The sequence below is a fragment of the Papaver somniferum genome, chromosome 7 (assembly GCF_003573695.1).
Source record: "Papaver somniferum cultivar HN1 chromosome 7, ASM357369v1, whole genome shotgun sequence".
NCBI lineage: Eukaryota > Viridiplantae > Streptophyta > Magnoliopsida > Ranunculales > Papaveraceae > Papaver > Papaver somniferum.
Genome location: NC_039364.1, coordinates 185,814,300 through 185,838,358, shown reverse-complemented (window position 1 = coordinate 185,838,358; position 24,059 = coordinate 185,814,300). Strand labels below are relative to the sequence as shown.

Here is a 24,059-nt window from a genome sequence, read left to right as displayed (position 1 = left end):
TTCACTTAGCCCGGCCTACCCTGCTCAATTGACAGACCGACCAACAGCAAGAAGTATTTCTGATTTACGCAGTCGTCTTAAACCCTGCAAACTATATTCAACAAGTAACCAACACTGCCATGAGAGAACATGCCCCCCTTTTCCACCAAATGCCGAGCAGGATATGGGGAATATGTCCAACCTAGTCTGACGATCATTAGAAATGCTTTTTTCAAGTCAAAAGCACTCTTATCAATTTTGGAATCTAAGATGCAAGTCTAGTGGAGTTTGTGCGCATTATTGAGTTGGCAAAAAGTAGATCAAGTAAATCCAAACAGGCAAGGTAAGACTTGGACTCGAGCAATGAGAAACTAAATATCATCTTATTCAACAAAGAATGTCACATCAAATCAAATCAAACAATTAACAGTCTCCCCGTTTGAAAATTGGACAAAGACCAATTTAGTCATATCCTTTTTACTTTTTACGTCAGCGGTGCATGATGACTAGTCTACAAAGTTGATAACACCAAGGGGAAAAGGTTTAGGATTACTAGGAGGCACTCACATAAAATCATAATCGTCAAGGGCATCATACGTAGTCACCACGGCTTCATCATCTGGTCTGCCAACATGAAGTTGCTTCTTCTTTGCAGCTGAGAAAAGAAGAAAGAATACAGATTTTGATCAGATAAACTGTTGCAAGAGGGCAGATACCAATTGGGACTTTCCCAAGTTCTAACAAAATCCCCTAATCCCAAGTTCTGACAAAATCCAACTCGGAAAAAACTGTCAAGGTAATCCATCTGAAGTTAGGACCATTCAAACAAAAGAATGTCATTTGTAACCTCAAAGTGCCACTAAGAGGCTGCCAGTGATCACTAGAAGGGACAACTTCATTTTAATAAGTATGATAGGGCATCTGCCATCATTTTTCTTCTTTTTCATTGTCCCCTCGTAAAAGCAACAAAATCAAGCTATTGCGTACCTGTTTTCTTTTTACCAGCATTGGCTTCTTTCTCTGCCTTCAGTTTTTCATTTGCAATCGCTGTAATGGAAGAAGCCACCTCTTTTGCATCAGCTGCTTTCAGTGACGTCAAAGATAATCTCATTACAGCCTTGAGTAGGCCCATATAGTGGAAGCTTTTCTGCAACGACATTAAAACCTTAGCCAGCAGTTTAAATTACGCAATCAAAATTGATAACTCCATGCATGCTGCACGCCCACAAGAGACCCAAAAAAGATGGTTTCTCATGTTTATGGAAGTCAATGCATCACTATATGGAACCTATACAGTATGTAACACTTCGCAGTTCACTGGATTCAACTTTCAGGTCTCTGATAAAGACGAAAAACTACAGGCAACAGCATGGAAATGAAAACACAGACCAAGTCAACTCACCTCATGCGGACGAAGTTTATGAGAGAGAAGCTCTGCATACTCCAAGAAATCGCTCTCAGATTTGGGAATGAAAGTGTCAATGGACTTATCTTCGCCTTTCTTACCGAACAATTCCTTCGTGGATTTATAATCAGCTTCTTCCACAAGCCTGCAAGCGAGAACCACAAACATTATAAATAGAAATCCTTGATCCCAAAAAAATAAATAAAAAATGTATGAGAAATTTATTTACAAAGAATCGTTTTCGGAAACAATTCGGCAACTTAAAAGGCATGGCAAAAGTGTTAATCCTATTATAATAGTAATTGGTGAACTTGAATCACAAGGTCGGTATATCTAATCTTTGTGGGATATCAATTTCACTGAACTTGAAAGTCTCACATTAATATTTTTGGTGATGCTCATGGGATATATATGCTGACGCATCAAGAATGATAGGTTTAATCTCATATTGCTAATTTAAAAGAGCAAGTATGAAAACTGAAGTACTGGTCATTTCATCTGTTGCCACTTAGCAGCTGTGTGTTGGAGCAAGATGTATGAGATCTCACTTTCATGAGAATCCAATGTATCAATCAATTGTGTCCTACAGGTATAAACCTGAATCAGATTTCAATAGAATTTGAAGAGGAAATGATTTATGTTACCGTTGTTGTCGAAGCTTCTCTGCAACAGGATCCAAGACTTCTTGGGTTTCTACTTTGGATGTTGTTCCTTTATTTTCACTCACTTTAGTCACAGATTTCTTGGGAACTTTCTCTGCAGGAGGTTGTGGTGCAACTACCTGATTACAGGACGTAGCAACATAGTAAAAATGCTGAGACAAATTTATAAGAGAGTTAGTCACTGTACACAGTCCTCTTACTAAAGAAGATTAGCTGGGAATTCACTGCTTGCTTTATTAAATTAACGACTCCTGCAAACTTTGATGCAGGTTCCAACACCCACAATGATGAGAATTTTGTGATATTGCAGTCAGCGCACAGATGTACATTTAATAGTAATACTACACCATGTTAGTTGGATTGAACAGAAAATACTCAGGGCTCAGCTACAAGGCCCACTTCACAGTTCTATTTTCTGTATCCATCAGATATTTAGCCATTAATTAGCTCAAATTGTATCAAATACCAAGTCTAGTATACTTCTTTATATTAAAAGGTGGCTGACCAACTATGTTGAGGTTTATAAAGTGTCATTTTTCTACTTCTACTATGATAGATGGGACTATAGCACTCTACCAGCAATTAAAACTACAGAAAGAGCAAATTCAAGGAGATCCTCGCCTATGCTTATTTAATTATATTTGTGCGATTTCAAAAACCATGAGATAGTGATGAGTGGAAACAAGAGCCTCCGTCACACTCAAGTAGAAGACAAGCAGATAATACATGTTAGCAGAAAACCACTAACAGATCTAATTGGCTAAATTAGATGAATGTAGGTTTCACAAGGTGTAAATTTAACCTTCATGAAATGTTCAGTAAAAATCTGCAAGTTACCAAAAACGAAATTTCCAAAATAGTACTCAGTCAACAGTGAATAATAACAGCGAAGAGAAGTACCGGAGCAGGTTCATCATCATCTTCCCAAGATTCCTTCACTTCATCATCTTCTAAATCTTCGTCATCCCAATTATTTTTAGGTTCTTCTTTTTTAAGGATTGGTGCAACTACTGCCTCTTCCTCTGAAAGAGATTACAAACAGTTCTTTACATTTGAAAAGCCGAAAGGATATATATACTTAGGTAAGTATAAATCACATGTCCAGACCAAAATGAGAATATTATATATTATGGATCGTATGAGCAACATGTATTAGATAAATGTATGTCAGGTAATGGTTTGTTATTCCAAAAGAACATCAAACTTATATCCCACATACTGATCCTACAGTAAAACAGTGCTTAATGATACATGTTATGAACAGCTTTTTATTTGTCTTACAAGCTTCCTTGACCAAGACTGAAAAGCAACCCCTGTCACAACCTCTAGTTTTAGTTTGGATGTGTGGCTGCATATAAGTGTTAACAGTATACTGACTCAGACGTTGAAGCTTAAGAGCAAACAAAATAGAAAAAGGAGCACCCTTGACCAAGTATAGTGTAAAGGATGTCAAATCAAGGCATAAACCCTAGTACCATAATACATTCTAACAGTACAAGAATATTTTTAAGGATTTCAATGACTCAAAGTGAATGTCATGACACTGACAATTCAATAGATCAACTACTAATCTAGGGTGAGATCATATTACATAGATCCTATCCATTATTTATATATAGGAAAACATAAGAAAACGTTGAACCTTTCTTCATCAATTCCTCGTCCTTGCAGAGATAGGAAACTACATAGAACTGTTAAATGACACCACTCTTTTGGTTCTATTTTATTTTTCATGACGAATATATAATCCACCATTTTATCTGTAAGCAGCTCCATGACATCAATGTAATTTCCATGGACTACTTATCAAGTAAGCCACATAAACCAAGCATGGTTGCATATGCAGATGCAACTAACAAATCTATGTTAGTTGAAGAGCTACTGACTAAATATTGGAAGGTCCTTTCATTACCGAATGTTTTGGCGAAATTTTTTTTCAGAACATATTCACATAATATTGATAAGAACTTACCGTGTGCGAGGAATTACATAGGAATAAAAAAAAGAAGAAGAGAGAATACGACTGATAGGTTAACTGAATATGAAATAAAGTATTACCCCAATCCTCCATCCTGGTTTGCACGTCAAAAATTAGTACAGAGATAAATACCAAAGAGAAACAGAATCCTGCACATGCAGAAGTTAACATGTCAAAAATCTAAAGCAGAAGGAATAAAAGTACAATCTTCACTAAATTGTTTCATCAATTTCAACGAACAGCTATATGCTGAGCAATGAGTTGAAACTTTTTAAGTAGTTTAAAAAGGGAAAGCAAATCATTTAAAAACCGACTCCTCACTGCAGATAACTCACTCGACTACTTAATTTATTTTCTGGTGAAACATGTTTTAGGAGCGGGGCACCCATAGGTCCACTTTAGCGACAGTGACATCAAATGACTTGGGTGCTTGATTTAGACTTCCCCCTGTAAGAAATTTGACGCCACTACAAAAAGAATACCTATCTAGAACTAGAGAAATTAAGCTATAATATCCCACTAATAACAAAATAGTAAAATAACAAAATCCTGGACTAAAGTTTGGAAGCATAGAAAGACTCAAGGGTTGTAGCAGAACCTCTTTCAGAAGACAGTAAAAGGGGAACAGAACTCCCACCACAGCCTGCCTCTAGAATTAAACTGCAGAACATAAGATTATGACCAGAAACATATTATTTCTCTGTTAATAACAATTAACCAGACAACTTTCATTACGGGCCAACTACATCAAAAAAAAAATGCCCAGCAATAATATTTCCAATTTCTCCACTGTGAGAGAAGTGCAACAAGAAATTTTACGGATTAGACAATCAATTACACTGAATTCGGGAGATAAAAGCATGAAAACTGAAAGCTTACATCTTTAACAATATCTCATTAAAGAAGGAAAAGTAAAGTAATAGAAGAGAAACACATAGAACTAGAAATGTACCAGAAACAAAGAAAAATCTAGCCCTAGATTACTTGTTCTTCCTCAAATCTGAAATCGAGTAATATTTACTGAGATTATAGATTAAGAAAGAATCGAGCTTTATTACATTTGCTCAACCAAGATTTCTAATCCTCTATCTAAATCAGTAATTTACCAATCCAAAATATAACAGATTAAGAGTTTTTAAGAAGTACTAACATGATTCGAAGAGATTACCTGTATAAAGAAATGAAAATGAGCAAAACCACCGCGGATTTGAGTAGGGTTTTTACAGCGAGCCGCCGTGAAGAGGACTGGCGTATTTCTAAACACTTAAACTGAAGGCATGCAGTAGAGAACGAGACTGATCCCTAAAATGAGAACATCAACGTGACAAACCGGCTATCTTAGCTGGATTCCGATTTTCTTTTCCCAAACACTCGATTCGACTCACTGTACCGGGGCGATCCTTCGATGATCCATCTGAAACGCCCCACGGCCCCTAGCTCCATATTTTCCAAAATAAAAAATAAAAAATATTTGGTTAGGCTAAGTCTTGTGGACTAGATTTGACTTCTAGATTAGACAAAAAAACAATGCAATTTCTTCTCAAAGCGTTGTCTATTCTTCAATATTACTCTTTCCAGATATATCTCGCATGTGAACTAATAGCGAGATAGTTGCGTTGTTTCATTCAGCGCAACCAAAATTCTACTTTTCGCATAATGGTTCAGCGAGATTGATTTATTTTTTGATCCGATGGCTGAGATGGTTGCGTTGTTCCATTCAACGCGGCCACGGAGAATGGTTCAGCGCATCTAGACGCTATATTAGAATTCTCATGAGATTTAGAGGGTTATTCTAGCTGACGTGGCCTTCCAATTTAGATGCTAGATTGGGAGGCCATAAGACTAAACCTTCAGACCTACTCCGAAACTTTATTTACATATTTTAACTTTTATAATCGAAGAAGTACCCCTAATAAATACAAGCGAAACACTATATTAGTTATTTTCATTTTTCATTTATGTTTATGTCTCTATTTCTTTTTTTCTCTTTCCAGTTCACTGAAAGAAAACCCATAATTAGGGAGCGGGATCATCTTTATGATAATAATTTGATCTTGCAGATAAGAAAAAAAATAAGAAAAGGTTAGATAGACGTGAGGATGGGAAGCTGATTACGGAAATCCTTGCCTAAGCCAAGAAAATGGTTATTCAAGGCTGCTTAGTCGTAGATAGAAAGGTAAAATTAGCCTAGAGAGGGCAGCTGCAAGAGATGAGATCAGAGTTCTTAGTTGCAGAGAGTTACAAACGAATAGGCTCTGATAAAGATTATGTACAAAGCTAGTATATTTTTGTTGTGTTTAGAATGGTCGAGAGTTGGTCTATTTATAACTCTACAAAACACTAATATCTAATGGGTGAGATAAGACCGGGGAGTTAAGATAAGCACTTACACCTTAATCTTAAGAATAGCCAAGGATATATTAAGGATAAAGTCAATCCTCTGCAGCTGACTCCTTATGGATGAATGTTCTCTTTATGTGTGAGTAGGTTGATACTCACACGTTCCATAAACCGCGATACCAAAACCCTAAGTATATCCCCCCATCTGTGACGTAATCATCCTTTATATGTGAGGTATCATATGACGTATTAGTATTCTCCGGAGTTGTCATAACTTTATATGGAGAAATACACATGTTTGCATAGAAAGACCATCATGAGTCGTATGAGAGATTTGATAGGTTTATTGCAGCTGTGTATGTTATGAGGAGAGAAAATGCTTAGAAAAGGTCGACTATGACCTAGTTGTGACATTTTCTTTAGGAGGAAAGAAGTGTGGAACCGATTCTGTGAAGAGACTTAGGTCAAGGTCGGTCATGAATAGGAATTATGGCCTAATAGTGGTCAAGTGTTGGCCTAGATGACCATCTATCTATAGATGAGCAGAGTCGTGGCTAGCTTTATAGAGAGGCTAAGGCCTGATGTTGCTTGTCTGGTCATGGAAGCTAGTCAAGTCCTTCCTTGTATAATCATATGGGGAATGCAAACTTTAAGTTTGAGTATCAAATTAGCATGGTCTTCCATCGTGCGAAGAGCAGAGGCAAGGCCCTTGGTCTATGAAGGGAAAAGTACGGTTATTCGTCTATGGAAGATGAAGCATGGTCGGGCCTGAAGAAGCGCGATGGGAAAGACGGGCTGGAAGAGGCATTGTGGCAGAGGTTTAGCACACATGGTGAGGTTTCAGAGTACATAACCTCCCAAGACTCGGGATGATGTTAGAAAGTCTCGGTTTGTGGAGAGACCCGGGCGACGTATCAGAATATTTGGGTTGAGTAAGAGGTCGGGTCGGGTCGGTCGTGAGAGAGCAATTAAGCCCCTGAGTGGAAAAAATAAGCTCCTCGTCTAGGATCGGAGGCTCTTCGCCCTTCGCCTTGGAGTAGGCGAGTTTTTCACCTCATAGTGATATTATCACTTTAGGATGACTGAGCCTTTCCTCTTGGGATGACACCTTTATCTTTAGGCAAGATCCTCTTGTTTGGAAGTTGAACTTCATCTTGAACCTCTTTCTAGATGGAGTTTTGAGTTTCGTCTTGGATGAGTTGTTCGTACACATGGGCTTGAATACTCGTATTAGGTTGGTCAGTTTTGTAAATTTATAATTTTTCCCTTGGATGCAAAATGACGATTTTATTTTTGGTTATAAAATGACAATTTTACCCTTGGTCCAAAATTCATCATCTACAGATCCTAAAACCTAACTTCGTCTCTCGCGGTACCTATTGTGGAAGATTGATTCAAAATCGAAGTGAAAAGTATATGAGAATCATCAACAAATGAACTTATGGACATAGTCTATGAGAATCATCAATAAACGACTTGAAAGATAATTTGCTTCTCCTTATTACTTTGAATTATGTCAACAATATTAAGTTACAGAATCTGATGGAAATGACTCAAAAGATAATTTGCTTCACTTTAAATTCCGTTGAAATTATTAAGATACAGATTTAGAATTGAAAATTCTGAAAACTTATTTTGCGACTTAGAGACTTCTAAAACTATGATTTAAGCAGTAATTTTTTGATATACTTACAGTTACAGCTTAGATTTATTATAATCTCATGTTAGCCTCGCCTTTGAGATAAAATTTTCGAAAAAGAAATTGCCAAATTTTTCCAGAGTTCTTGATCGAATTTCGATATATATCCTTAATTCTAATTGATAATCAGTCTTCAGATTAAAAATCAGTGTGTTATTTTTATTACCCATCGATTTTAATTGAATTTTATTTTCTTTTATTTTGAACAATTTTGAACTCATATCTTGTGGTTGTTGTTATTGACCATTTGTCTCAAGAACTGATCATGTATCTAATCAAGAATTTCTTTTCCAATTTCATTATTAGTTTATGTTCTCAATAGAACATCCATTGGTGATGGCAACGTCGATTCACACTGAATACATACAAGCTGAAGAAAACAACTGATAATCTCATCAACATCTTTGGAAACATAATGAATCACGTCATAGATAAATATTTATTATTTCTTTAAAATATCTTAGATCCTATCTATCTTGCATGAATACTCTAAGTCAAAAATGATGCAATATGCGATTAAAACATTTTAAATCTTGCGAGATTTAGCATGTTAAGCATAGTTTGATGTTTCTAAAAACATGAGCATAATCTCGCATGATTGATCTATATTTGCGCACTACAAGCTTGAATTATTTTTTTTATCCTTATAGCTTCCTGTTGAGAGCTTAATATATGGTATGCTGCGATTCAGTATTGAACTTCATCACACCTGGAGTTTAATAGTTTTATCTTTATCCCATGAAGCTTTACAATGTTGTGTTGTTTGTGATCTTCAATTGGTTAGTAAACTTTCTAAACAACTAGTATATCCTATTGCGAGTACTGATCTAACCTGCAACACAAGAAATATTGTATAACTTTGAGCAACTATTGTTACAAGCAACACAAACAGATATTTGCATACCCATAATTGCTTAAATTCAAGTTATAATGCTTATACATGAATGTAAACTTTCGTGACTCAACTTAAAATACCTAATATGCAAAATTTATCTATGAATGGATGCGATCCAATCACCTTTAATTTTAATCTTCAAACTATGAATTTTATCTTCTTTTAGGAGCTACATTAGCTTACCAACATGTCTATGCATTTTTAGAGCTTCTTGAATCTATCATGTGGTTATTGATATACGCTATAAATTCATGCCTATGTCTTCTATATTAAAAGGATGTAGGATTTAATTCAAAAAGTTACTTGTAGGACCTAGTAAATATCCTTACGAGATGACTGAAAATGCAGCTATCGAAGAGCTATCCTTCCGCAAAAAAATTAGATTGTTTGTGATTTACATAACTTCTAAGTTAATTAAAGGCTGATTTATCACTTTTTTTGGACACTTGGGTGAGCAACTATGAATAGGCTAGCTTTAAATCCACAACCAACATAAGAAGATAAGTGGTCATCCGTCCTTAACCAATTTATCTTATAATTAAAATTTAAGATATCAAATTGCAAGTACATGTTGTAGATTAACTTTTATATGAAGCTTGATTTTATGAACTAATCTCAGTCATTGAGTAGGCTTCATTGTTTAACAATCGCAAGTAGCTCTATGTGATGTCCCTGTTTCTAGCGTCGATGAAGATAACAAAAATATGCATGTGTACCTTCTGAATAAACAAGTCATATAAGTGCATAAATGCTGAGTACAAAAGCCACATGCATGTGTAACTTACGAGTAAACAAGCATATTGATGTGTATCTTCTAAGTACACATCTATTTCGTAATTCTATGTTTTTAAAAATCATATCCTTCGGTGTTCAATAATATACATCAACATCCTTGATTGATCGAATGCAACTACTTTGGCACTTTTTTGTTAAGGTAGCTTCATTGTATTTTTTAGAGCATCGCTCGGTCAAAATCACAAGTTTTGGTATGTCAATCTTGTTGTAAAAATTAGTCTTTTACATATTATATTCTTTACCAATTAGAGTTGCATCATTAGCCCCATTGATAAAACTTTTGCACCTAAATTTTTTTTGTATATGCACCGAATTATGTGCAGTGTAGTATTGGACTCCCTCTCTATTATGATATACTTGTATACCAACTGTATAACATAGTGAAGAATCCATTATTAGTTGTTTACTTGTCATATATCATTTATTATCCATAGATATGATTACAAAGGTATGATATCGAAATATTTATAAAAAAAAATCCGAAGTTTTGATTGGAAATGTTTGAATACAGTAAGGTGGAGTCTTTACTATATATTGTGATGATTGCTAACTGTATAGGAATTTTTTTTAAATTAAAACTTTCATATTTTAGCCAACGTCCAACTTTATTTTTTTGTCAACAAAATGGAAGAGCAAGCGAAGCCTTATACATTTGTTTTGAATGAAATTGCTTATCACAGTGAATATATATTAGCGGAAAATTATGACAATGAGATTGTTCGAAATAACATCGAAGATAATATTGTTACTAGGGAGGCTATCGAAGATGGGGAAACCTGTTAGAGCATCGCCCAGTCGAACTCGCAAGTTTTTCTATCTCAAGCTTGTTATCAACGTCAGATGCACAAAAGTATATCTTGATTTATAATCTACTCATCGTATGTACCACTATATCTAATGAGATGTTGTCATATGATTATAGTAGATTTAATATTGCAAAGGTGAAATTGCTATTTCAAGCTTGCCTTGGTTAAACTATCGAAATATGATTCAAGTAATGGATGTTAACAGATCCTAGCAATCTTAGTCAGAACAATTTATCTTGACAAACTATTTTTGTTCAATTTTATCCTTTGGACATTGCCCAAGCAAACAGTGCATAATGTATAGGGCTATTGGGAATGTCTCAAATTTTATTATGAAAGTTATAGAACTGCTTTGTGCAAGGTACTCATACTCAGTATGCACCATCTAGCCAGTCTAACTTCCATGAACTATAGAGGTTTACAAGCCCAATTTGCATACCGTTTACATCTGAATTCAGAAGTTGGGAAAGGTTTGCAAACTCAGTTTGCATACCCTTACTATATAACCTAGTTGAAAAGCTAGAGTAGTCTTTATAACCTAGGTTTCTTTACGGAACTGATTATAGGTTATGATTTTCAAGACTTCACTTAAGAATCTTGTAGACCGGTTAGACTATATTTTTATCTGATAGTTCTTATATCCGGATCTTGTTCTACTGGTTGTTAAAGTTCATGAACTTTCGATCAAGAACAAGATAGATAGAAATCACAAGGTTCTCTTCGTCTCAGACTTTGTGATTCATTAAGATTGATATCTAAACTCTTCTTTGATTTTTTTTGGATTGTTTTTGAGAGGTGGTTAGTGATAGAGACTTCTACTTGATAAGAGTGTACGTGTTCGGATCCGTAAATTTTACTGGACTTCGTCTACTGCAAACAGATTTCCAAACCTAGACTATAACATATCAAAAGGAAAATCAAATAGGCTTGTCTGTTAGAGGCATGTAGGTATCAAAAGTATTCACTGATGTTGAAACAACTAGGATGTATAAGACTTCATTTAAGGGAATCAAGTATGTAGAATCTTGCGAGGTTAAAGAGACGTAAGGAACACGACTGCAAATGAATTGCCCGAAGGGTTAACTCGGTCTCAAGTACATTCCGGTCCGAATTCTAATAGTAGACTTGTATTTTGTAGCGGTTTAATACAATTTGGTGTTCGAATCTAGATGAGGTTGAAAAAGCGGGGGTCTAACAACCTCACCCAATATTTCGATTATCAATCTGTATGGACTAACTCCAATATACTTTCTAGAGAATCAACTAGATAGTCAGAATCAATCTAGATAAAAGTATATCAAAGAGTTAATATCTCAATCTCTCGATTTGGTCTATACTCAAGCAAATGGAAATCTGCGAGTCTTTATCAAATACTAAATAAATAAACTTGGATGGTACCAAATACCAATATCCAAGTGTCAATCAATTTAAATCAACAACCAAAGGTTGGATATTCTAATTGATTGATCTTAATGCACAACCTGTGATATTTCAATTATATAACAAAATATAATGCGGAATAGAAATAACACAGACACCAGAAATTTTGTTAACGAGGAAACCGCAAATGCATAAAAACTCCGGGACCTAGTCCAGATTGAACACCACACTGTATTAAGCCGCTACAAACACTAGCCTATTACAAACTAACTTCGGTATGGATTGTAGTTGAACCCTAATAAATATCACACTGATTCAAGGTACAGTTGCGCTCCTTACGTCTCCGATCCTAGCAGGAAACTACGCACTTGATTCCCTTAGCTGATCTCACCCACAACCAAGAGTTGCTACGACCCAAAGTCGAAGACTTTAATAAAAAAATCTGTATCACACAGAAAAGTCTACGATGATAGATAAATCTGTCTCCCACAGATAAACCTAAGAGTTTTGTTCCGTCTTTTGATGACATCAAGGTGAACAGGAACCAATTGATAACCCGGACTTATATTTCCGAAGAACAACCTAGAATTATCAATCACCTCACAATAATCTAAATCGTATGGTAGCGAAACTAGATATTGTGGAATCACAAACGATGAGACGAAGATGTTTGTGATTTCTTTTTATCTTGCCCTATCGGAGATATAATCCCAAGTCAATTATTCAATTGAACTCGTACGCTATAAAATGGCAAGATCAGATCGCTCAACTACAACAGAAGTAGTTTCGTCTGGCTTCACAATCCCAATGAAGTCTTTCAGTCGTTAACCTACAGGGTCTCGAGAAGAAACCTAAGGTTAAAGGAGAATCGACTCTAGCAAAACCAACTAGTATCACACAAGAGGTGTAGGGATTAGTTTCTCCAGTTGCTAGACGTCTCATTTATATAGTTTTCAAATCAGGGTTTGCAATCCAAGTTACCTTGGTAACAAAGCATTCAATATTCATCGTTAGATGAAAAACCTGATTTAACCAAGATAATATCTTTCAACCGTTAGATCGAAACTTAGCTTGTCACACACAAATGAAATGTATTTCATTTAGGTTTGAGTAATCGTACCTAAACGTGTACACTTAGTTGGTTCACAAATAGTTACCAATGGTTAGCCATATGAGCACTTCCATACTAACCATATTCATCTTTTTCACATAACTAGTTCAAATGACTCATAAGAACTAGTTGAAGAGTTGTTCAATTGCTTAGGTCTTTATGAATAGACACAATTAAAACAAAATCGGTTTGATTCACTTGAATCAATTCGTGAACAATATAGCCACGGTTTGCAAAGATTGCATTCCTTATTGATTTTATTGTTTAAGTTCATGATCTTCCGATTTGAGAAATATAACCAGCTTGGGTACGCGTACGTGTACCATAGCTACCGGATTTGAGTTTAGAAACTCAGCAGAAATTTTCGGTCGAAAAATTCCATGGGTATGCATACGGGTATGCGTACCTAAGTTCGGTTTAACAGTTTGCAAACTTACAAACTCAGCAGAAATTTTCGGTTCGAAAACTTCCGCTGGTACGCGTACCCAACCTGTCTCCTTCACCAATACCGTACGCACACATATGCACACACTTGGTTTCCAGCACATGGATTTATACATTAATGTGCGAACACACTATATATGCTTATATCCATAGTTGGTTATGTAATTTCAACTCTACATTTCAATCATTGAAACATTCTTCTATAATGTTATAACAGTCGTTAATCATAAGTATCGTCATCAAAGTTATTTTCAAGATTGAAACGTCATCATGACTTTCTTCACGGGTTAACATGAAAAGTGGTTAAAGCGAAAGCTTACCAACACATATTTCGAGAAAAATATAGGCGAGTAAACTCGGCTCGAAATAGCAAATGTGTATGTATGAAAACTATCATACTTATACGACTTTGTCTCAAGAGTAGGAGATAGAGTAGATAGACTTTTGAGTGATAGATAAGTTCAATTCTCCACATACATTTTTGGTCGGATGAAGTTTCACTGGTTCCTTGAGTAGTTCTTCGTCTTTGTAAGATGATCGCCATGGAGTCTGGAGCTCAACTACACTAAACTGTCATAAACCGAGACTTAGCTATAAGTAGTCTAGAAATCAAGACATATAGTTTTGACAACTAAACTTGACAAACATGCTTGAGATAGCAAGGCATGCGAGTTCGACCGAGCAATGCTCTAACAATCTCCCCCTTTGTCAATTTTAGTGGCAAAACTATCAATACATATGGATTACAAAATAAATAAAACTTTGTAGCTTCTCGTCTACATGCTTGATCTCCTTGGTGCTTCAACATTACTCGAAAACTTCGTCTTTTCCAAGTATTTCCATGATTCCATAGATGTTCAATTCAGCATCATAGTTGTTGAAGATCTGTAGCCATAACAATGAGAAAACAAAAGCTCTAGATCATTGTTATACAGTGTCATATTATTATTACACAGTACCAAAGTTCTTATATCGCAACCTCGACAACAATACTATGGTGATATGTATCACTCCCCCTTAGTCAATACTTTCATCTCAACATGAAAACCACTCCCCCTTACATAATGATCCGTAAACCATATGTATTTGTAGTGTGAATTACATATTAATGCTCCCCCTTTTTGTCAATAAAATTGGCAAAGGTACGAAAATGAGATTCTAATGAAATTTCCACGGAGATTCTTTAAGACCAAAGAAAAGTACACATCAACTTATTTAGATGAAATCATAAAGCCGAAGTTAAATGCATTCATCAAGGAGTTTATAAAGATACAAGACAACCCCTAAAATATTCCACAGCCACACTCCCCACAAAGATATGGAAATTAAGCACAAGTTCAAAAGAACTCTCCCCCATTTGATGTCATTCCCGAAAGAACAACAAGAGCGACCTTACTTTTATAAGAAAAGAAGGATTTCTTTGGACACCAAAAACCATAAGGAAATGATTTTTGTATCCAAAATTTCTCAATCAAACTAATCACAAGAGAACCCATGATTAATTTAATCGGAATACACAACCAAATTAATCACAAACGAATCTATGATTTGTTTAGTTGGAAATGCTCACATAAGTAAACTTATGGAGCCAACAGTATATACATAAAATATGGATCAGGGAAGATCAATACTGCAGAATATACAAAGATTCATTCTATTTTCATCACTATTTGCATAACGACATATAATAGATATAATCTTTGTAAACAAAAGATTTTAACCTATCTTCCATCAAGGAATTGACATAATAGGCTTAACTTTTGTTTGTCAAAAGTTCATCGATCTTGTATCAATACATGCATATCGACATATGAAAGAGATAACTTTTGACATCGTATGGGACAATAATAGTTCACGGACGCAAACACACATATCCCATAACATATTGCAATATATAAAACCATAAAGATTAATACTGCAAACATCATCTTCCAAATAACTTTAGAATTTAAATAAATAAATCTAAAAACATTGCAAGATGAGAACGTTGTACATAGCTATGTGTACTCACAATAATGGCTATTCCAAACCCTAGTTATCCTTCTTAAACAAAAACAAGAATAAAAATTCTCTTAAGAAGTTTCCTAGAAAAGAAGAAAATCAATTTTCTTTGATGATTTCATACCTTTGAAATGATCCATCATAAAAAGTATCACTGTTATCCTTGATTTTCTTGACCGTAGAAACACCATGTTCATGAGTTAGAACATTAGTTTTTAGGTCAACGATGCGGGCAAGCTGTATGGCTTTGACGCAATCAAGGATGACTTTCTTCTGGTTCCTGATCAGGATGTTTTGATTATCAAGAATCTTTGCTTGTCCATCAATAAGCTGGTTTATCTGCATTGAAGGTTAGCAAGCTCATTCTTTACTTCATTCTGAACGAGAATTAAATCCTTGACAGATTCTCCTATCCAAGAGTTATACTCTTTTCTTTCAAGCATCTTTTTCAGGATCAGATCTTGAGCTGAATCACATCCTTTGAAGTCTTCTTCCATCACAGTGTTCACTTCTTGAGGCTCAACAGAGGTTCCCATAAAAATAATTATCTGGGAAGGGGATAAACACATACTAGAAGTATATATGTGTTATCAATTAAGAGAGAAACACCTTTAGGTGAAAACCCTAGAGTTTCCTATAGAAGAGTTGGACGTTCGTGAGCTCGAAACGGATACCAGAAGATCAAGAAGGACCCTAGAGTAAATACATATTGTTTTTCACAATGTCTCTTTCAAACTGGGCTCAATATCTAACCAGAATAGAAAGAACAAAAAAAAGATACATTAGATACAGAGAGAATAATAAACATAAATCTCAACCTGTAAAACAAAAATCATACTTAGAACAGATGGTAATCGACCTAAGACTTGAGCATCTCATAAACAAACATCCTTGTGACTCTCAAGTTAGACACATGGATGACACTACCTAAAGTTAGGTGGTAGGATGAGATATAATCTCACCATGAGTGTTGAGAGACTTCTTGGGAATACCACCTGACAGTCTGACTTTTGTATTTCTTACCTCTTTTTGACTGTTTTCAACTCCATAGCAAGTTTTTACGGCCCTTTTTGAGAGTCCATCAAATTGATCTTTTTGATAACTAAGTCTAGGACCTCTAGAGATTGGTTCTAGAGGATTTACTGAGATAGGTCTCCACCTTCCGGACTTAGATCTACCAGTCATGTTCTCATAGACACTGGGAAGCTGTGTTTTTTTGGTGTAGTTTGCACCATGAGAATAAACACGATCCATGTAAAGATTCTGATATGAGTGATCATTAAAAATCTTTTTATGAGAGTTCTGGTTCTCTGTGGGAGTGAAATCCATTGTTGATGCCGTCAGATGATTAACTTGGTTGACGGTAAATAGAAGAAGATTTCGAATATAAGAGATCTGTTTCTTCCTATCAAAACAATGTTTAGCACTATGATTCCTTTTCCCACAGAAGGAACAATTTCTTGGAAGAGAATTGTTGAAAGGCATCTGTTTTAAACCCATGTCCCGCTTGGAAGCCTGCCGTTTATTTTCTGCAAGAACTTCCTTTGATAAGTTTTTCTTTATGAAAAGCAACTCACATTGAGAACCATCCCGTGATATAGAAGAATTTCTCACTACAGTGTTTTCCTTAGTTAAGGAGATCGACTGTTGTTGGGCAAGGTGAATAGATGCAGCAATGTTCTCTGTTTCAACACGAAGGTTGTTAAGATTTGATGAATGTGTCTCAATGTTTATGGGTGAAAATTATTTCTGCCGATTTTGGTAATTTGGGGTGTGTGAATGAGAAATGAATCTAAACCCTAAACAAATGCACTGCACGGGAGTGCTTGTGATTCGAGAAATCAATCTGTACAATTCTGGCCTAAACCAAGAAATGGTCGTTCCAGACTTGCTTCGGTCACAAAGTGAAGGAGATGGGGTTGATCTTAGGGAGGGAAGCGAAGAAGGTGTTGAGATTGTGAATGTGTTGGATGTGTATGACTTGTATCAGAAAGCTGAACTGGCTTGCAGAATGTAAGCTATCAGTTCTGGTGTTTGGATACGATTGTATCAACACTTGGTTTCTGTTGTCTTGTTCTGTCTTGGAAATAGGGAGGAGAACCTATTTATACAAGTCATTGAGCCTAACCCACGTCTCTCATGGGAAGTGGAGAAAGTGGAGTGATGGAGTAATGGAGTTGCGTGTGTTAGTGTCACACGATCAGTCTTGCCCACTTCTCCCATCATCACTAACCGTCCATGTCTTCCTGACACGTTCTTGTGATGGCGCGTTGTGCGCTGCACGCTGTAAACCGCTAGACCAATACCCCAGTAAGTATCCCCCAGTTTGTGACATGTTTGATGTCTTGAATGTGTGGATCGTGGGACCCACAAAAAGTAGCATGTGATGCTAGATTAAATAACTAAGTTATTTAGGAAGTCGATACTTGTAAAGTATCGTGTGTATTTTATGCAGGTAATGCATCGAATATATTCAGCATGTGTGAAGCATCGCTGTTTTAAGGCTTAACGGAGTAAGTCGCGGATTAAGCATCTTAAAATAGCATCACGTCCAGCCATCTTCGAGTGATCATTTGGAGGTTGTACAGGTAAGTCCTGACTTGTCCGATCACTTTATGTGGAAGATTGGTGGACGCCTAACTCCTGTCTTAGGCTATCCATCCAAGCTGGTGAAGTTGGACGGACGAGATGGCTTGCGACCCACATCTGCGACCGTCGTATTAGGGTTTAGGAGGTCCTCGAACACCAACCTTTAGCTTGGTCGAATCCAAGCATGGGACACGTTTTTGGCAGGGCCGATTGGGCATGCGTGTAGACGACATGCTGGTGTAGGTGTTTGTACCTCCCTGTGCCATGGAGATGCGATCTAAGACACTCAATTTTTCTGGCAAAGAGGAGCGGCTGAGATTGATTTGCGACAGAAATCCCATGCCGCAAAGGAATTGAAGACCGCACGTCGAGCCTACTTCGGGCGCGCGTTTCGAGATGACCAACCATGGTCGGTCTTTTGCCGATCAGTCAGGCGCGCAGTCGGCAGGCCAGTGTACACGTCCATACCTTACTGTCCCGTGAAGATGTGATCTAAGCCACTCAATTTGTCCGGCAAAGTTGAGTGGTCGAGATCGATTTGCAGTTGAAAACGGGTGGCCATGCCTAGTTTGGGTGCACGAATCGAGACGACCAACCATAGTTGGTCTTTACCGATTAATCATGTATGTAGGCGGGCCCATGGTGATTGTCTTGACATGCTCTGGGCCCTTTGAATCTACATCTACACCCTCCATCTATGCCTGCGAAGATGGATGGTTGAGACTGATTTGTGACACATGTGATGTGCCGCAAACCCTAATTAGGGTTTCACGTCCACACTGCTTTGGCTGGACGAATTGGCAAGCCACTCTTCTCTTTTGGGAAGGCCGACCATGTGGGGCCCACGTTGGGCCGGTGATGAACACGCCAATACCTGCCTGGTGGCTATGGGTCCGATCTAAGCCATCCAGTCATGCCGGTGAAATTGGATGGTCGTGATCAATTTGGTACCTTTAGTGGAATTTCCTGCGACCCTCAATTCTTCACGCTGACACAACTTCGAACAAACGTATATTGCAATCTGGTCAGGTTAAGGAAGAGTCGGCCATGCAGGTAGGAAGAAGGTCCGCCGGTGTACACCACAGCGCTTGTTCGACCGGCTTTGGGCTGATCCACGCCGGTGAAGTTGGACGGACGTGATGAACTTGAGACTTCCATAGGCGGCCTTTGTTTGTACGATTCCTCCAAGCTGCTCCATACCAGTCTGGATATCCAACTTCAGGCTGGTGTTCGGTGGTAGTTTGGGAGGCATGGTAGGTATTTGACCGACCAGGGCATAAGTGGGCCTGCTGGTGGTCATTAATGTAGTAGACTGCTCCTGTTGAGGATCGTTTAGGCTGGTAAAATCGTGCGGCCGACTTGTGTGGTAGTGATTGTTTCTGAGACTGATATGGACAGTCCAGATTCAAATATGTTTAATCGGGATAGTATAACACACCGAGAGATGTAGCCTATACGAGTATTTCGTGCATACCTCATTATCAACGTTTGGAGATTCATGTTACTCTGCTGAGAGCAACACTCAGTCGTCATGCCGCACTAATAATGAGAGTTCAACGGAACAGGAAATACAAGGCTAGTCATGTGTTGATTGATAACGCTATAAATTCACAGGGTATAAGAGATTGTTGCTACATGCTCCAACCTGGATGAATTAGTAAAGTGGAGAAGTATTCATCACTTATCAGTGGATCTATCCTTTGCAGGATGTCAGCGCATAATTTTTTTGGCTTTTTACAATTTTAGCCTTAAATGAAAATCCACCATCAACATTAAGTCCCCTGCCTAGCACATAATGGTTGCACTATTATGGGGTAGGCACGAGATGGTGACAAATTTGTATACTAAAATGACCAAGCTAGAGTAAATACATATTTACCGCATAAACATCGCCAGGTGGAGCTGGTCAAACTAGGGTTTGGGAGAAAAGCACGACTTGGTCGGCGTTGAGACCTCAGGATAAGCTCTGTTGTAGCTGATTCGGTCTTTCTTAGGGTTTTCTTCAACATGTATGCGGGGTTTAAAACCGCCATTCATTGATAGGCTTTTTTTTGCAGAAACTCTATCTCTTCAACATGTCGAACAACAGCAGATCATTTTCTTCGTATCACCCAGGATCTTCTGTTAAACGCGCACGCCCATCTGAGGTTCAAGATGAACAGCTTTACGATGACTCTCCTGTTCGTGCTCGCCGGAAGGCTGTACCATTTCGTTCTCCCCCTTTTTTGCAGAGACGCCCATGTGTGACAGGTTGATGATGATGATTTGACCAGTCCTCTTCCTTCAAATTCAAACACAACCACCCCTGCTGACCTCGATGATGCAGATTTGGGTATCTCGTCTTACGAATATCCCAACGCAAGTCTTCCATTCGATATTCACATGAAATGTCCGTCTTCCAGCTATCGAACCATCGGCGGATTCTTGGTGCGGAAGGAGTTTGTGCCTTTATACACAAAAATATGGAAGAGGTATGGCCATATTGCAACCAGGAATGTAGTTCAACACTGTGCATCTGCTTTGGTTACTACGGTGAACTGCCTTCTTCCCCTGATTGCCGAGATGGAAGGTATCTCCATCCGTAACGTTGCCGAATCAAAATTTGAAGAGTGGGAGAACATGGTGTCTACCTGTGAATCGATGGGATTCAATGTGGGTTGTCTACGGCAGCGTCTTGACATCATCAAGGTTGATCGAGTCGGCATCCTTGCGAACGTAGTTCCTGCTGCGAAGGCTATCTTGGAAGAAGAAAAGGCTATGTCCGCTGAATCGGAGAAGGTGGAGCAGGCAGTACAGAACTTGAAGAATAGGACAGAGAGATATCAAGCTAGGTTGAATATGATGCTCTCAAGGAACTATAACCTGCTGGATGGCCTCTTCTAAGTCGCATTCAGCTGTATTCTCTTATTGTTAATGATGTTCATGTCAAGAAGATTTCTGAACATCTTTGTGGAATAAATTGCATTGGCTTTTGATTGGTGAAAATGGGTTTTTTCATTAATGCAAAATTGATAATTCGAACGTGTAATGAAAATAAATGCTTGTATTGTTGTGTCATGAGACAGAAGCGGACAATGATCAAGAATGATATGCCTTGAGCCATTTTTCGTTGATGACTTCTTCTAACTTTCCCCCGTCCACCTTGATGATCTTGTAGTTGTCGGTACTGTAAGCCTTAGTGATTGTATAAGGACCTTCCCATTTCGGTGATAATTTTGGTGCAGACATGTCTTGCTGGATGTGCTTGGCCGTCTTCAAGACCAAATCTCCCACTTTGAAAACACGTGGTTTCACAGTTTTGTTATACGCCCTGAAAATTCTATTCCTGTACACCTGAATGCGTTCCTCTGCTTTGCTTCTTCTGAAATCCAGAATGTCTAACTCAGCTACTCTGAAGTTAGATGCTTCAGCCTCGTTCCAGTGGACCCAGGTTGCTGCTGCAATCCTGACTGATGGGATTTTGATCTCTGCTGGGAGAATTGCGTCTGCACTGTAAACAAGTGAGTATGGAGAAACTCCAATGGAGCTTATGGGTGACGTCCGGTATGCCCATAGCGCCATTGGTAACTGGTCGTTCCATTCTCTAGGATTTTCATGTACTGTTCGACTGATAATCCGGATCAACGTCTTGTTGGTACTCTCAGCTTGTCTGTTTCCTTGAGGGTAGTAGACAGTGGAGAAGACCTGCTTAATTCCAAATTCTTCAGGTAACTCTCGTACCTGTTTGTTGACGAAGGGAGTGCCATTATCAGTGATAATGTGCTTAGGCACACAAAAACGGCAAATGATATACTCTTTAATGAAAGCCGCAATTGTTGCTTTTGTAGTTCCTCGCAGAGGAATGGCCTCCACCCATTTAGTGAAGTATTCTGTTGCGGTTATGATATATTCATGCTGCTTCGATGATGGCGGATTGATTTTTCTGATAATGTCCAGTACCCAACTGTAAAATGGCCATGGACTGCTTATAGAGTGTAAAGGGGTGGAAGGCGCGTGAACAAGGTTCCCATGAATTTGACATTTGTGGCAGTTTTGAACAAAAGCAGCTGCATCGTCCTCCATGGTTGGCCAATAGTATTTCTCATGTATCTGGAGAAACAGTTTCCTCTTCCCTTGATGTTCCCCTTCGTGCGTTTCCTTCAGCATAACCGATATTTCTGTCCCAGCTATGCACCTCAATAGATCACCTCCGAAGCTCTTGCGGTATAAGATCCCTGCGTGGAATATGAACCGCTTGGCCTTTTGCTTTATCTTTACAGCATCCTTTTGACTAGCAGGAGTTGCCCCGTCGCGGAGATAGCTAATGTACGGCTCTCTCCAGTCCCCAGTGTGGTCCACACTAAAAACCTCCAATTGGTGTGGCGGTGCTTGACAATTTGAGCAGGACTTCTGAAGCAGTCGGGATTGAGCCTCCATCTCTGGCCAGTAATAGCCCAGGAGTTGAAGTCGTCGGTAAAGCGTTACCACCAGTGATTGTCCACAAATTTCATTGTGAACGTGGTTAAGCTGTAGTTGTGCTTCATCATCCCCAAGACATCTCGATAGGGAACCATGCGGGTTTCGATGATATAACATACCATGAAGCATGAAGAAGTTCTGCAGGGTTTTGAGATTGACCTTTCCTTGGAAAAGTGAGTTGTTGAGCTCCTGAATGATCGGAGTTCGCCAATCGCAAATCTTGGTGTCTTTGTATTTTGACAGCCATGTTGATTCTATGGTTCTCCTCTTTACTGTCAGGGTTTCTTCTAAACCTTCGAACTTCAATTTGGACGCCACTGTGGCTAGACAATCGACGTGTTTGTTGTTTCTGCGACCAACATGGATTATGGTTGCATCGGCAAAGTAGTTTAGTAACCTTTTTGCTTCTGACATGTATGGAGCTATTATTACTTCCTTCAATGCGTATACTCCATTCATCTGGTTCACCAGTAACTTGGAGTCACCTCTTATCTCCAGACGTGTGACTCCTGCTTGCTTGGATATTGACAACACTATGAGGAAGGCTTTATACTCCGCTGAGTTGTTGGTGCATTGGAAGTCCAGCTTGAAGGAGTGTGAGAATACTTCCCCAGTTGGGGATACTAAGACCACGCCCGCTCCTCCGATGTTATTGCTAGGGGTGGAGGAGACGTCAAAATACAACAACCACACTTCTTCCTCGACAACAGAGATGTCTGGAAATTCTCCAAGAAGATCCTCGTGTAGCCCTGTGGTGCCTTCTCCAGGGAATGCTGCTAGTAAGTCTGCGACTGCTTGCCCCTTGATAGCTCTAGGCAATGCACATGTTATGTCCAGCTCTGACATTTGGAGAAGCCACTTGGATGTCCTTCCCGTCAGGACTGGTTTTGAAAGTAAAAACTTTGCAGGATCAGATTTAGATACGAGTACCACCTTGTTGGACAGTAGGTAATGCCTAAACTTCTGAATTGAATGGATTAGAGATAAACATTCTTTCTCCTTCTTGGGATATCTGAGTTCAGCATCTCTTAATATTCGGCAGAAGTAGTATATGGGACGTTCGATTCCCTCGTCGTTCTCTTGAGCGAGCAAAGCCCCGACGGCAGTATCACTGAAGGCGGTGTAGAGACACATCGTCTTCCCTTGGACGGGAGACTTCATGATGGATGGAGATGACAGTATTCGTTGAATCTTTCGAAACGCTTCATGTTGGGTTGCGGTCCAGACGAAGCTGGCTCCTTTCTTCAGCAAGGGGGTGAATGAGGCGATAAGTTGGGCCGGACCAGGTATAAAAAGTCGAATGTAGTTCACCTTACCCATGAAGCTTTGGAGTTCCTTCACAGTTCGTGGAGGAGGCATCGTGAGGATGGATTGAGTCTTGGACGGGTCTACCTTAATGCCTTCTGCAGTTACTTGGAATCCTAGAAATTTGCCTGAAGAGACACCGAAAGCGCATTTCAAAGGGTTCATCTTCAATTTGTATTCTCGACACCTATCAAACACTTACCGTAAAACTC

The 24,059-nt window shown here is 38.4% G+C and overlaps 2 protein-coding genes across 2 annotated transcripts; both read right to left on the bottom strand.

Annotated features, from left to right (window-relative positions):
• Positions 1-335: 335 nt before the first annotated feature.
• LOC113299170 (eukaryotic translation initiation factor 3 subunit J-A-like) lies at positions 336-5,326 on the bottom strand. The gene is made up of 8 exons (XM_026548138.1): positions 5,193-5,326; positions 4,623-4,684; positions 4,105-4,173; positions 2,947-3,068; positions 2,029-2,165; positions 1,382-1,529; positions 967-1,126; positions 336-634 (listed from the first exon to the last, which is right to left on the bottom strand). The coding sequence occupies exons 3-8, from the start codon at positions 4,115-4,117 to the stop codon at positions 543-545; spliced, it is 672 nt and encodes a 223-aa protein (XP_026403923.1). The 5' UTR covers positions 4,118-4,173; positions 4,623-4,684; positions 5,193-5,326; the 3' UTR covers positions 336-542.
• A 10,951-nt stretch (positions 5,327-16,277) lies between these two features.
• Positions 16,278-23,676, bottom strand: LOC113295688. Its single transcript, XM_026544015.1, has 4 exons — positions 22,259-23,676; positions 21,685-22,027; positions 16,519-16,758; positions 16,278-16,313 (listed from the first exon to the last, which is right to left on the bottom strand). The coding sequence occupies exons 1-4, from the start codon at positions 23,674-23,676 to the stop codon at positions 16,278-16,280; spliced, it is 2,037 nt and encodes a 678-aa protein (XP_026399800.1).
• Positions 23,677-24,059: the final 383 nt, after the last annotated feature.